The sequence below is a fragment of the Symsagittifera roscoffensis genome, chromosome 1, assembly GCF_963678635.1.
Source record: "Symsagittifera roscoffensis chromosome 1, txSymRosc1.1, whole genome shotgun sequence".
Taxonomy (NCBI): domain Eukaryota; kingdom Metazoa; phylum Xenacoelomorpha; order Acoela; family Convolutidae; genus Symsagittifera; species Symsagittifera roscoffensis.
The window spans coordinates 24,001,789-24,017,558 of NC_087062.1; the positions used below are offsets into that span (position 1 = coordinate 24,001,789).

At 35.9% G+C, this 15,770-nt stretch overlaps 3 protein-coding genes across 4 annotated transcripts in view; 1 reads left to right on the top strand and 2 right to left on the bottom strand.

Moving 5' to 3' along the window:
• Nucleotides 1–15,770, top strand: part of LOC134841641 (dnaJ homolog subfamily C member 13-like) — a 554,774-nt gene that overhangs the window by 298,970 nt on the left and 240,034 nt on the right. The gene's annotated exons all lie outside the window — the stretch shown is intronic.
• LOC134841795 (DNA replication complex GINS protein SLD5-like) overlaps nt 1–15,770 on the bottom strand; it is a 493,875-nt gene that overhangs the window by 24,426 nt on the left and 453,679 nt on the right. The window lies entirely within an intron of this gene.
• Nucleotides 13,794–14,912, bottom strand: LOC134841841 (transcription elongation factor A protein 2-like). Its single transcript, XM_063857882.1, has 2 exons — nt 14,745–14,912; nt 13,794–14,483 (listed from the first exon to the last, which is right to left on the bottom strand). The coding sequence occupies exons 1-2, from the start codon at nt 14,851–14,853 to the stop codon at nt 14,215–14,217; spliced, it is 378 nt and encodes a 125-aa protein (XP_063713952.1). The 5' UTR covers nt 14,854–14,912; the 3' UTR covers nt 13,794–14,214.

Below are 15,770 nucleotides of genomic sequence, written 5' to 3' on the forward strand. Positions count from 1 at the left end.
AAGTTGTCATAATGTAGATAAATTTGTAAGAGAATAATATGAGAAAATTTTGGATGGTGAACAAAACAAATTTAGTGAACATAATTGTTCTTCATACCTTTCTTCGTAACATCACGCGTTCATACTTATGCATTTTACACACAAAACTTTGGGTTGGTTTAACCTATGAATTCAACAAAAAAATTAAAAAAAAAACATTTTACTTAAGCATTTAAAACTTGAACTAAATTTGCTCTGGTTTCGGTTTCTGCTTATATTTTGTTTGATGACCGTAATGAAAAAACTTTACTGTTCAGCCTCCTTTTATTATAATAGGTTATGATATATTTAGTTTTTGACAAAAAACTTCAGATTGATGAGAAGTTGTTCAAATGTCAACAATCTGAGCTACTAAAAGTTTGAAAAGTTTTCGAATGAATGGTAAATTACGAAAAAAAAAAATTGTTTCGAAAATATCTTGATTATTCGGAAAAACCTGAATTCAAACAATTTACCATGAGTTTTTGTCCGTCTTTTTTTATCAGAGGAAAAAACAATTGGTAGTTTGTTCATAGTGTCACTTTTCATTAGGTTTTGACTCTGTTTGTTTTTCAAAAAAGGTGGGGGATGATAAACTGATAAACCTACCCCACAATCCACACTGTGATACTATTGAGGGGAGGAATACTCAAAAATAATTTCAAAAATTTTGTTGACCTAGTTTTTTAGGTTGGCTAAATTGATTTTCCGACCTCTCTCAGAGCACTAAAGAGACACTTTTTTGTCAAAATTTCTGCGTTTCAGGCAAAAATTTGAAAAAACAGGCCAAAAAAGCGTTTTTTATCCTGTTTGGAGCTCGTTTCCACTTTAGGGCCACATTTGATTTTCAGTGTTGAAAAACCAGTTTTACGTTGTCATAATGTAGAAAACTTGGTAAGAAAATAATATGAGACAATTTTGCATGGTGAACAAAATAAATTTAGTGAACATAATTGTTCTTCATACCTTTCTTCGTAACATCACGCGTTCTGCCATAATATCACGTGAAACAATTGAAAAAACGACAATTTTGAAAATTAGGGGGGAGGGGTGGTAGTGGAAAAGAGCCATATTTGCTTTGTTGCCCTGTTTGGAAAAAGGCCCTTTTTGGAAGAAAAAAACGCCATTTGTGGGCAATTTTGACCAAAAATTGCGGTTTTTGCAAGCGCTCCCCCTCAAAATTAGTAAATATTGGCGCCGATTGCGCCTTGAGATAAATTTAAGGGTCCGTCAGCCAAATATGGTTATCGCAAACTAATATAACGGGGGGACGCTTTGGGTTGGCAGGAAGTAGAATCCCTGTGGGGGAGGGGGATGGGGGGTCCTATGAACATTGCCCCCCACGCCGAAATCCGCTACTGCATAAAATGAAAATCGTTGTTCATCTAAATTTTGTTAGCACTAGACTAAGTGCTATGCATATAGAGTTCATAGATGATTTTGTGGCTCGTTTTCAGTTTCCCACCCCCATGCAAAATGCAAAATAAAGTTGTTCAAAAATATGCGCACAATTTTGTGTCTGTATGCTCCTGGATTCCAGAGACAAGTCTATAAACATCTTCCAAAGTGTGAGTGGATTCCACTTACAAAATTTCAGTGGATACCGCGTAAAAATACCTGCAACGTAAATTTTTTCGGCACATTGAATTTGTTGCGGAATCCGCAACGAGCGAATATAGGTAGTTGTTCCGGATTCTGCAAATGTAAGCGGATTCCGCAACTTCAAGTGGGTTCCGCAATTTTATGCGGATTCCGCTTACAATTAGTGGATTCCGCTTACAATTTGCGGATTCCACGAACAATTGAGGATTCCGCGACAGCTTAAGTTTTTTAAATATTATATTATTATTTGTTCATGGATTCCACAAATTGGTTCCGGATTTCACACATTTTGTTGCGGATTCCGCAAAATTGCCTGTTTTTGGAGCAATTTTGAACAACACAGTGTTTCAGATATTTGTCCGTGGAATCCAAGACAACAGAGAAGATCACAGAGAAATAGTAACGCTGCGGATTCCCACGACAAATCTGATTTTTGCCTGTTGCGGATTCTGCTTAAAGTTCACAAAATGCACAGTTTGGCCTCGTAATGCACGACAATTTGCATGTTAAAAATAATGTGAAACTTTGTTCACCAGTTCACGCTGGCACGTTTTAATACAGTTTTTAACATGAAAAATAATTTATGATAGACTTTCCTTTAATAAATTCAGAAAAAATCAAAGGGGGGAACTGGAAAAGAGCCAATTTTATGAGTAAATATAAAAAACGTAAGTATAAAAAACTCATATACTCTTTCACCCAGCAAGTTTTTCAAATCTGTTTTTTTAGTGGTGTAGGGGAGTGACCAATTGATGGAGTTTCACTTTCAGTTATTCATAGCCAATCAGAATCGTGTAATCAGAATCTTGCGTTTCAGGCAAAAATTTGAAAAAACAGGCCAAAAAAGCGTTTTTTAGCCTGTTTGGAGCTCGTTTCCACTTTCGTGCCACATTTGATTTTCAGTGTTGAAAAACCAGTTTTACGTTGTCATAATGTAGAAAACTTGGTAAGAAAATAATATGAGACAATTTTGCAAGGTGAACAAAATAAATTTAGTGAACATAATTGTTCTTCATACCTTTCTTCGTAACATCACGCGTTCTGCCATAATATCACGTGAAACAATTGAAAAAACGACAAATTTGAAAATTAGTGGGGGGTGGTAGCTGAAAAGAGCCATATTTGCTCTGTTGCCCTCTTTGGAAAAAAAGCCCTTTTTGGAAAAAAAACGCCCTTTGTGGGCAATTTTCACCAAAAATTGCGGTTTTTGGCAAGCGCTCCCCCCTCATAGTTAGTAAATATTGGCGCCGATTGCGCCTTGAGATAAATTTTAGGGTCCGTCAGCGAAATATGGTTATCGCAAACTAATATAACAGGGGGACCCTTTGGATTGGCAGGAAGTAGAATCCCTGTGGGGGAGGGGGATGGGGGGTCCTATGAACATTGCCCCCCACGCCGAAATCCGCTACTGCATAAAATGAAAATCGTTTTTCATCTAAATTTTGTAAGCACTAGACTAAGTGCTATGCATATAGAGTTCTTAGGTGATTTTATGGCTCGTTTTCAGTTTCCCACCCCCATGCAAAATAGCAAAATAAAGTTGCTCAAAAATATGCGCACAATTTTGTTTCTGTATGCTCCTGGATTCCAGAGACAAGTCTATAAACATCTTTCAAAGTGTGAGTGGATTCCACTTACAAAATTTCAGTGGATACCGCGTAAAAATACCTGCAACGTAAATTTTTTCGGCACATTGAATTTGTTGCGGAATCCGCAACGAGCGAATATAGGTAGTTGTTCCGGATTCTGCAAATGTAAGCGGATTCCGCAAATTCAAGTGGGTTCCGCAATTTTATGCGGATTTCGCTTAAAATTAGTGGATTCCGCTTACAATTTGCGGATTCCACGAACAATTGCGGATTACGCGACAGCTTAAGTTTATTACATATTGTATTATTATTTGTTCTTGGATTCCACAAATTGGTTCCGGATTTCACACATTTTGTTGCGGATTCCGCAAAATTGCCTGTTCTTGGAGCAATTTTGAAAAACACAGTGTTTCAGCTATTTTTCCGTGGAATCCAAGACAACAAAGAAGATGACAGAGAAATAGCAACGCTGCGGATTCCGCAACAAATCTGATTTTTTCCTGTTGCGGATTCTGCTTACAATTCGCAAAATGCACAGTTTGGCCTCGTAATGCACGACAATTTGCAAGTTAAAAATTTTGTAAAACTTTGTTCACCAGTTCACGCTGGCACGTTTTAATACAGTTTTTAACATGAAAAGTAATTTATAATAGACTTCAAGTTATAAATTCAGAAAAAATCAAAGGGGGGAACTGGAAAAGAGCCAATTTTATGAGTAAATATAAAAAACGTAAGTATAAAAAACTCACATACTCTTTCACCCAGCAAGTTTTTTCAAATCTGTTTTTTTTAGTGGTGTGGGGGAGGGACCAATTGATAGAATTTCACTTTCAGTTATTCATAGCCAATCAGAATCGTGTATTTAAAAACCTCACAGAAATCGTTAAAAAGTCAAAAAAAGCGAATAAATCCAGGCCCGTAAAACTGATAATGACGAATTAGAAAAATGCAGATATTTGAATTTTGTTTGTTTTCCAGTTTCCCATCCCTCTGGTAAAATTACAAGACAAAGTTGTTCAAAAATTGTTACAAACACGGCATTTTGAATGTTAGAAATGTTGTACAAACGTGTTCACCTTTTCATGATAACACGTTTTAATGCAGTTTATAACATGAAAAGCCCATTTAAATAGACTTTCAAAAAATGAATTCAGAGAAAACCAAAGAATGAACTGGCAAAAAGACGAACTGTCAAGTTTAGCAAAATTGAAGTCGAGTTTTGAAAAAATATTAAACCCGATTTTTAAAAAATGAAAAATAAAACAAAAAAGTTATTGTATATATACACAAGTTTTACTGCAAACCTTTCTGCTAGAACTCACTTTCTGTTAATGAAAACCTTGGTTTCGTGCAAATATCATTTAGCCAAAAGAAATGATCAACAAGTCTGATTGGCTTAAAAATTTTCTATCTTTTGATTCTCCCATCACGAAATTACCCCCATGCTTCAACAATCTTCATTATGCAGTTTTTGAAGTACATTGCGCGAATTTCTTTGTTTCAATTGATTTTGGATCCAATCTAATCTAGAAACTAGAAACTTGATATATTTTACAACTACACGCGGGTACAGTCATCAGGAAAAAATCGGGCTCATTTCTAGTTTCCTACCCCCTCGGAAAATTACGAAATTAGGCTGTTCAAAAATTGTTCACACGGCATGTTGCTGACAGCTTTGATGCAGTTTATACTTGAAAAGTAAGCTCTTTTTCAGTTCCCACCTTGATTTTTTTGGAAATTCAATATTTGAAAGTCTTCTTAAAATGGTTTTCATGTTATAAACTGCATTAAAACCTTTCTGAAACCTTAATCACATGCAAATTACCGTGTGAACTATTTTTGAACAATTTTTTTGTAACTTTACGAAGGGGGTGGGAATATATTATTTGAGAAAAAATGTTCAAAAACGTTCTAGCAAAATTTGAATTTTCTACTGATGATTTTCGATTAAAAGTCAATTGTTTTGTTAACGCCCTAATCCTTGCTTTGCTTTGAAAGATTTGTAATTAGCAAAATTTTTTAACAAATGGTCTTTACAGCTAAATTATGGTCGCAGTGATACCTGTTTGCTGCTCATTTTCAAAAAAAAGAATAGCCTTTTAACGCCTCAAATCTTTGCCTTTAATCGTTTAAATTAGTGCGTTATCCATGGAAACTTCCCAAAACGTTTTATGTTTTTGGACACAAAACATCACAAATTTGGGAGGGTTCTTTTTGAAAGAAGAAAAAATCCAAGACTACGGGTGAAATTTCTCTCCATAGATATTCTAGAAGACTCTGAAAGTAGGGTACAATAAAAAAAACGCCAAAAGGTAGCGGGCAGCTTTTCCATTGGTACCATTTATTCAAATTTGGAGAAATTCGTTATAAAAAAACTCCAGTTAAGTGAAAGATTTCCCCAAATCGTACAAAAAAAAATGTTAAAACTTGAACAGACAAAACCCAATGCTTATACTTTGACAAATAACTGCTTGTATCAAACAAGAACTTGAGGCCCAGTTATGACTGGAGAGACCTGCTTGATTTTGGATGCACCAATTTTTACTGGTCTGGAATGAACTGTGTAGTTTTACATTTTTTAGTTGCTTCTCTGTTAAATAAATGAGAGGCCGTTTCTGGAGGGTTGGAAAAAAATTAAAGTTTGAGCAATTGAACAATTTTGAGCAATAATCAAGCATTTTGACCATGAAACAGTTTAAATCATCAGTACAAAATTCCTTTTTGCTCTTTTAGTTTCCTAACTGTTTTTGGTTTATCGATTTTTTTAAGTGGCATATTTTTCTTTTCTCTGGTTTGTAATGCTTCGTGTTTCTCCTTAGAATGTATTAAGTAATCAATGATCGGTGGAATCATTCTAAATTCTTAACATCTACTAGGCACAATATGAAGGCTTTCAATCTACTTTCACTTACCCGCATCTTCAAAAATTATCCAGAAACCAGAGTACAATAATGAGACAATTTTTTATATCGCGGGCTATCGGTAAGTTTTTGTATCATTGAGTGAATATCCGTAATAGGTCTAGTCAGAAGTAAGCAAGTTTCAATATGTGTAATAGTTTTGAAATTTACTATGCTTTTGAAGTAGTCACAACTCTAATATTAATTTCACACATGATACGGTATAGAAACTTTTAAAATTAGCCTTAGTTATTAAGTACTATAGAGTAGTATAAACTATTTTATGATAGTTTTCCCGAGTTTTCCCGTTTTCCTTTTAAAAATGATCTAAAATTAGCTGAGCAAGGTTATGGATCCTCTCAGCTCCATTTTTTATGCTTCCTATTTATTTTTTATAATAGTGGAAAACATTTCAACCGCCCAATAAGGTGTTTGTCTGAACTTTTATATCGTTAATTGTTGATGTCAGTTCTCAGACCTTTAAAAAAACTCGAAATGGCTCAAGTTTTAAACATGCCGTTTTTCAAAACATGTCTAATTCCCTACACTCCTTTTATTGTATATTTTTCTTACTTCTTTGTCTCCAAGTAAGATCATCGCTTCCACTATTGCCTCGAGTACACTTCTTTTCCTCCTTTATATCGACATCAGAGTAAAGTTGCGACTTCAAAAGTTAGAACCAATTGTGGTGAGAACCCCTTCATAACGGTTCGGCCTCGGAAAAGTCAATTATTTAGCTTGGACCGTTTCTTGAAACCTTTAAATTTTCTTCAAAAACACCCTCCAAAACCAAAAGTTTGTTCACTGGAGAGAACCGGTTTGAAGTTTTTTTTTGCATTGGCGGTTTTTTAAAAGGACTTCAAACAAAAAGGCCCTCAGGAAATTCAATGTTTCAATTTCCTAACCCTTTTTTAAAATCATACAAATGCGGGGTTTATTCGAGACAACAGGTTGGCGAAAGCCTCTACGCATAAGAGGTTATGCCTGAAAGTAGTAGAGATATAAGACACTGTGATCGGAGGGGGGGGGGGTAATCTCTTCAGGAATTATTGGGTATAGATGATCTCTAATGAACCCTATGTAAAATAGTTATGTCTAATGATCCTCATGTATATTTTTCATACCCAATAGTTTTCCTATGTAACTTAAATCATCCCCATTGATCTCTTTGTATAATTTTTATACCTTATGATCCCGATGTGAAAACTGTGTTGGTTGAAAACAAAATCGTTCTATGCATTGAGGCGATATATCTTTTATATTCTTCTATATCTTTTATTTATCTTTATATTCTTTTCGCCACCAAAAACTCGGCGAGCTATGTTGTATTTCAATTGAACTAAAATTGTGTAACATGTTTTCTGCTGAAGATATTAGGGAAATGGTTCTGTCAAGGTTGCAAATGTCGGTTAAAGACACCAAAAACAGTTCATAGGGGGTCAATTCCAATATGAAAATTCTGAAAACCACTCCAGATAAATTAGCGTAAATCTCAACTGAAAATAGATCGAAAGTAGCTCGTCATTACCTAACTGTGAACAAACAAGAAAAGTAAGTATTTTTAGTAAATTGATTTTTAACATGAAGTTTTATATTTAACTTGAATCAAACGTACATTTTTGAAGTGTTTTGCTGCTTTTTGACGGCAGTGCTGTATCTTCAATTACTTCGCGGTCGAGATACCATTCATCTCCCGAAGACGAAGAAGAAGTGGCTGCATTTGGATCAGTCAAATAATCGCTTTTGATATCGCTCTCAGCATTTTGCATGACACGAATTCTACCTGGATCTGGAGTTTCATAGTTTTTGACAGTATTTAGGAGGTCTCTTTGCGATCGGCTTGGTTGATTGTTCATGATAACAAAGCTTTTTTCTGACCCATAATTCGTATCTTGCGTGAAGAATTCTTCGTGGTTCGAAATCTCCGGATCCCAGTCGATTATCTCATAATCATCATTGTCATCATCCTGATTGCAATCGGTATCATCAGCAAAAACAGAAGCATTCACGGTTTTATAGTGACTGAATGACAATGTGGAGTTAGAATCGCTGAGGATGTATCGCTTGTCATCATAGGCTGACAATACGGTTTTGTTTGCTCGAACAGTGTTCGGAACATGCCTCTCGGAGATGATGCGAGTATTTTTGGCTCGTACATGGTTTCCAGATATGAAAGTTTCGATGTATTTCTATGAGTCAACAACTGTTGAGTCACCTTAGTGATGTTCTTTGCAGAATGTTTCCGTGTATCTAATTGAAAAATGATGCTCACTAATCGATTAATTTCTTGATTTTTATGTAAACTTACCAAGTAAGCTTACTGAAGTTGGAAATAAAAAATTTTCAGATCTCCTCCTACCCCATCACCACCAACATATACGCGAAAAAGTGTCATCAAAATTTTTTTCTTCCTTAAAAAAAGATTTTCGCCAAATTTTTTTCATTTTTTTTCATTTTTTTCGCTTGCTTTAGTTTTCGTGAAAAGAAAGTTTTTTTCTCGAAATTACGGAATTAAAAAAAAATTGAAAGTAAAAAACCTTTTGAAAAATTTTGAGCCGGTAAGAAGCATTTTTGAAGGAATTGTAACTTTTGCGATAGTATTGAATAAAGCTTTGGCTTCAATGCAACACATTCTGTAATTATATCACCTGAGAGCTCGTCCTCAAACTTTAAAACTGAATTTGATTTCTGCATTGTAAAAAAAACGTCCGATGGCTAATTGAAGATGTCAAATTTGTCTAAAGTTTCAAGTTTCTTGTACAGTTTTTCGAAGAAAACGCATTTTTTTTCCGACTTTTTTTCGAACATTGGGCTGTAAGTGTTTGAGTAGTGGGCTCCATAACCTAGTAGTGAACTTTCTATATCTCAAAATTTGCGAGTTCTAGTAAACACGCTGCTACAATTGTGTGTTCATTCCATCTGATTATAGTCAATGCAGCCATGTCTTCACCAAATATTTTGTAGGTTTCAATTTCAAACTTACTTATACTTAAGCATGTCCTAAAATCCTAACTTTGATTATCTTTCTTTTTACTTTTTGCGTTAAATTGGTTTGATCAATAGTTTGTACAGGGCGTCTGCAAACTTGTTTTTTGCCGCCTTACGTTTGTTTGTATTTAGAGTTATGTATATTTCAAGCCACAATTCTTGTTTGAACTTTATGATGCGATAGAGTTTTGTATCAATTCGACCAAGCTTTACGCAGAGTTTAGAAAATTTCTAAAGAGTTAGATTTTGAGTCATGTTATCTCAATTTTTGGCCAATTTTGCACTTACCCATTTTGCAGGTCCACAGTTTTCAATGTTTTTGGTTTGGTCTGAAAGATTTGTTTGGTATCTGCTTAACCAATTTTTTGAACCACTTCCTTATGGGGTACCAATGGACACTCAGGATGACTTTCAATCAACAATTGAGGGTATTTTAAACCCATTTCATCAATATAACCGTAGTCTGAATTGTCAGGGTTGCTAAATTTTTCTATAGACAAGGAATTCTCATCTTCGTTTTCATGATCATTTCTTTCAGTTCTAACTCCGACTGTCTTGAAACGACGTGCTGGTCGTTTGCGTGTCTGCAAAATTCCACCGTATTGAAGTTGTTGACATCCACCAAGAGGTCATATGTCGTATATTTGCTCGAAATATACGTTTCGTTCAATTGTCTGTTGTTTGCAGTGAGCTGTCGCTTTTCGAAGGTTGATGCAGTTTCACTTCACATCATTTTTTCAACCATGTCTTGATGATCTCGATTCGTTAGCAACTCAACATTAGCCTTAAATACAAGCTTGATAGCGTCATCAGCCAAATTTGAAGCGATTAATTGATGAGCGCAATCAAGACCATACGTTTCACATCTGATGGATTGTTTTTCCTCAAAGACAAAAGCTAGGAGCAATGTGTCACATGAAAGATATACATCATGATAGTCACGCAGGACTTGACAATGAAATTGATTAAAAACTTCCTCCGCTCCAATCAAAATATCGACATTAATTGCAACTTTACCCCCATCTAAACTATTCACACATTTTTGAGAGGCTCTAATTCTCTTTCATCGAATTTTTTGTGGTCGATCATGTAGTTGTAAGAATAGAATCTCTTCCTTCGTATGAGATTTCTACAAGTTTAGCTTAGGTTTAAAAGTGATTTTTTCAGAATTGGGAAATTGTTTTCAGGCAAATGGTCAAATAACTTTTGCAGCAATGAGTTTAGAAACTTGATAGAATCTGTGAAGCGAAGATACTCGTAAATGTTTTGCGTCATTTGATCATTTCGTGTAATGGTTTCAACAACTACTCCAATTTTTAATGAAATATAATTCTCTTTGGTGGATTATCTGACTTGTATTAGACTCTGCGAGTCACATTCGATGAAAGCTAGACAAATGTGATGAAGGTTAAAAAACTGCAATTAATGTCCTACGACTGGAATCTATGCTACATTTCTTCACGCTAAATAACATTTTTTGTGGACCCATCCTAGAATCTATCCCGAAAAGTTACAGTGGTTCAGACACTTTTTATCGCTTTCAATTAAATTTTCTTTGCAGATCCAACAGGTCAAAGTTCCTTCTTTACATTATTGGCTACGGTCTTTTAGATTATGTGGCACTTTTCGTTGATAAATGTAAGCGTCTCAATTTAACAGATGTAACTCTCTTATAAAATTTTCTAGCTTTTTTCAGGGCTACCAAGACTACAGGAAAAAAACTCGGAGGACGCATGATCAATAGCACCCATTGAGTATCCAAAATATTCATGTTTTTCTAGAATGCGAGTTGAGCAAATTTGTGGATTGCTCATGCATGTTGTAACGGGAACATCTCATATATGTTGTTCAAGAACAATTCTAAGCCAAAACAAATAACAATAGGTGCATACCAGAGATCTTGAAAGTTGTTAAATTTGTACTTGCGGCAGCCATTTTTGGCTGTTGGCATTATCACTACAGCTGGTTTATGATCTTTACATAATCGCTCATGCCTTTTATGATCAATTTCATTGTAATGAATTTGAAAACAGTTACGGCACAACTGCAGGAAACGTCGGAATTTTTGCTTTTGAACTTCACAAACAAACCGTAGCAGGTCTTTTATCAAAACAAAGTGGTGCATTCCTGGTTCATATAACAAAAGCAGATCCATGATAACATTATCTGAACTTTCAAACTTTGAGAAAATCATTGGAAATAGATCTCCTTTTTGATATTGAAACACGTTTACTTGGACGTTATTAAGTCGCTCGAATTGAGGAACCCTGTTCAAGCTCATAGGCATAACGTAATCATCAGAAGCCTGTTGCGTTCCGGGCTTTGTATAAGTGTGTGGATCAGTCGCTTCAAGTTTAGTGTCAACTAACCTCCCAAGAATGAGATCAGGCTTGTATATAAAATGATAACCAGGAGTTAAGAATTGCTATTGTGAATTTGCCGAAAGTTGTTGTGAGTTTGCTAATTTAGCAGGGAGGGGTAAAAACGAAGAGCCTCTGATTGGAAAAACTTTTCGAAATTTAATATGTAGCTCATTTACCTGCTGCAAAACCCAACCGCTACCATGGGTCGAAAATTTCTGGAACCCAGTTTCCATTCGTCCTAGAATTTCTATAAATACTTCATTAGACAAACCGTTTGCGTACAGGGGTGTCAACATATAATAGCGAAAATTTTACCGCGTTTGTCTTCAAGTTATGCAGTGCACACTTTGATCCGAAACAACACTATCATGCTTGATTGAAGTTAGTTTAGTCGGAGTTGTACTTTCAGGGTCTGATACATTTCTATCTAACTATGTTCCATATTTTAATTGGGAAGTATAAAAAATTCAGTAACGTGATTTTCATGGCTGATTCATGAACTTCAATTGAAGCTGGAAAATTTTCGATATCGCTTGCCTGAGTGGTGAAGCTAGAGGGGTCGCTGAAGGTTGTATGTTGATGATCAAAATTAGGTAGTGCAAGCTCTGACTGCATGTGATCCATGAAACCTTTTAGTTTACAAAAACCAAGCCGACAATACTGATATAAAATGTCAAATTGATATCAAAAAAAATTTCGATAAGGGTTTTGAGTCCTTGTTTAAAACAACAGATTTCGAGAAAGCAGCAATACAAATGGTCGGAAGACTATATTCGGATGGTGCAACAAAAAGTTTATATTTCAATCAGTTATGTCTGTATCCATGTTCAATGATTGGTCTGAACATAGTAGTGCAGCATATCAAAATACTGCTCTCAATCAATTAATCAACTTTGTAGAGAAGTTTGAAGACTATAGGTACTCTTTTTACGAGATAAATTTTCAACACTTTTCCGAAAATCGATAACTCTATATTGTTTGCAAATTGATTAACAACTTGTCCAATACTGAGAACACGATAACAAGCAGTTCTATAAATTGCAAACAGAAAAAGCGGATATAAGCCTCGAATTAGTAAAAATTCGTCTACGTCTTCGAATTGTTCTGCGCCCTAAAGATGATGAGTCTCACACACTAATCACTCAACCACGCATGCTCAATACCACAAATACATAACTAGACTGATACATACATAAGCAGAGAACTGATGCTATGAAATTTCGAATGCTAGTTTGTGATTATAGCAAATGTGCGACCAAATAAGTGAACACTTTGCACTTACAATGAACCAGCTTATTTTCGAGTTAGGTTAGAAAAGCTTCGTACTAATTAACTACGCTGACCGCTTAAGTAAAAATCTTAAATTTAAAGATAAATTAGTTAGTTCAATTCAACCAAAAAAACAGCCATTCTCTAAGTTTAAGGTTTCATAATTATTTGAAATTAAGTTTAACGAGAATAGCTGTTTGCCGTCAAGTAATTTTCTCTCGCGAAAACAACTTCGCGAAAACAAGAATTAATAACTTTTTTTCGATTATTTGACCTTGACAGCCTTCTTAGTGCCGAACTCTTCAGAGGAATTAAGCTGCACTTTCTCAACAGAAGCAAAAAAGGAGCTCTAGAAAAACGAAAAGATAAATAAGATTAAGCGTTTGAAGAAAAGACTGAAGGACTTTGACTATAAGGAGCAAACGACTTTTTTGAATAAAATTTTAGAACCGAATTGCGTCAATTACTACATAATTTTGACAAAACTAAGCATACTATATCCTCGTCATTTTTTTGTCGACTGTAAACTCAAACGGAAAAAATGCGTTTATTTTCCTTTCTTCCTTTTGTCCAACGAATCCCATCTCGAACAAACACAAGCTACAACTTTCACTTTATAAACCTTTTCTATGATGATACAATAATTCTGAAGTATTTTGGAATCGCAATTCATCATGTGAACAATTATTACAAAATTTTGGATAGTCTCATCACTTTTCGCACAAATTACACACTTTGTTTAATAGCCATTCAGTCTCATTAATTAAAATGTAAGCTGACAGACCTCTGCTATTAGGCAAATTTAAAGTTACACGGTTTCAGAAAAAAGTACCAAATATCGGTTAGTCAGGACCCCCTCGGTAACTTTACGATCCCCCCCCCCCCCCCGCCTCCCAGGAATTCCATAACCAGACCACCCAACTTAGCCTTTTCAGTGTTCAGTGAGAACTCGCAAGTGTAGACTAAAATTTGCATCCTGATTTTCGATAAAGAATGGCACTATTAGTGCTATCTTAAATTAAACTTTTGAAGACTTAACTCGATAACATTTTCGAAAAAAAACGAATAGTTAAAAATGAAACTAACGAAGGAAAATATATTTCATTCAAAAATAACGACAAGTTCATTAAATAGATTACATCAACAATATTTAGCCTTGAATTTTATTTCACTTCGTACATCAAGAAAAAGAGAACAGATAATCAACCACAAGGCTATATAGTCGACAACAAAAATAAAGAAAGATCAACTAAATTGTAAGTAGAAACTGCACGAAGTTTATTACCAGGAATTAATTTCTGCTATCGGATGTGATGCTGAAGTTTGATGATTTCGAACATAGGTAGTACCAAAACTTTTTTTACTATCAGAAATTTATGATTCCTTTGACCTCGATATATAAACTTCGCACAAAAAAAAAACGTTCTTTTCGTCACCAAAAATGATTGCCTTTCAACAGTTTTCAGTTCAATTAACCCAGTGCAATTAGCAGAACTTCCATCTGTTTCCGCACTCGTTGCAAAACACGAATGTGGTCATCGGTTCATCGGCACTTCTGGTCTGCATTTGGGAGTAGGTGCAGTTTGATTTCTTGCACTTTCCGCACGTGATCAGATCAGTTGCTGTGCCTTCGACCACAGCCATTTGGTGGTCGTTTATTGCTTCTTTTGTTAGTTTTTGCCTCAGCTCTTTCATCTCACTTGAGGCCATCTGGTCTGGCGTCATGGTGGCCAACTGCTCAGGGCTAATGTCACCTGAAATTAACAGAAAATTTATAAATTCCACAGATATGCACAACTCAAGTTTGGAAGCTACGTTTGCATTCTGTTATTGATGCTGCCCCAGACAGATCGGTAGGCAAGGCTGATTTTTTAATAGGAATCTGATTTTAAATTAATCAGATCAAGCAAACGTCAGCCCTTTATATGCTCGCAGTAAAAATTACAATTTTAAGTCAATCTCGATAATTTGAAGTTTTATTAGAGAAATCTGAAAACTCAGAACAGAATTCATACCTTTGATGACCCGTGTCTTCAATTCTGGATTCTTCTTGTCCTTCAAATTGAACACCCGCGACCTAATTCTATCTTTGTACTTTGTTCCGGTGTCACCTTTATAAAACATCAGTAAATTATCATTTAATCACACGGACAAAAATATCAACTTTCACGATGAATTGAACATTATTTTGCTTGCCAACACTCGTCTAAGAAAAATCAATTGATTATTCACGAATCTAGAAACTTGAAAAATTGGCTAACAGATAGTTGGAAAACTGTCAAAATACTTGTAACGTGCCAATTGCTACAACTGACTCCGAACCAATCTGTTTACACGGAAAATCCGCCAAAATATTTGGAATCAGACGAACTCAAAAAAAATACTAACAAAACATTGAAATACTTGCTGGTGTGGACTCCTCCCCGTGGAGCAAGTGGGGACGCACGATTCATTCTGTGCGGCAAAGATTCACACAGGGGCACCGGAAAAAGGAACTTATGGAAACTGGAAACGGAATCCGAAGCAAACTCCCGAATGCCAACGGAGTGGAAAAGGCCCAGCCGACCCTTTCACCTCTCACAACAATCGAAGGCTTTGGCCTCCCCAGACCAGGGAAGGTGCGGATCAAAGGTGCCGAAGAAAGACCGGGTTTTTCTCTGCCGGACCAGGTAAGCCAGCCCACCTGGCCCGGCTGTTAGTTATGGCTGGAGACGTGGAACAAAACCCAGGACCGTACGAATGTGGGATGTGTCAAAAGAGAGTCAGCGGATGCAGCATCAAATGCACATGGTGTATGAAATGGATACAGCAGGTATGCAGCGAAATGACACGTGGACAAATCTGACAGATCGCAGGAAAGGAACGCTACGCTTTCGAGTGTTGACAGCGCAGGGAACCCAGTAAAACGACGGGAACTATAGTTCCTGGGACACCTGACGAAACTGTCCCCCCGAGCTCTGAGGTCCCAGATAGAGCAGAGAGATCTCACAGAGTCAGCAGGGGGAAGCGAAGACACCCGACAGAAGATCACAAGGAAACGC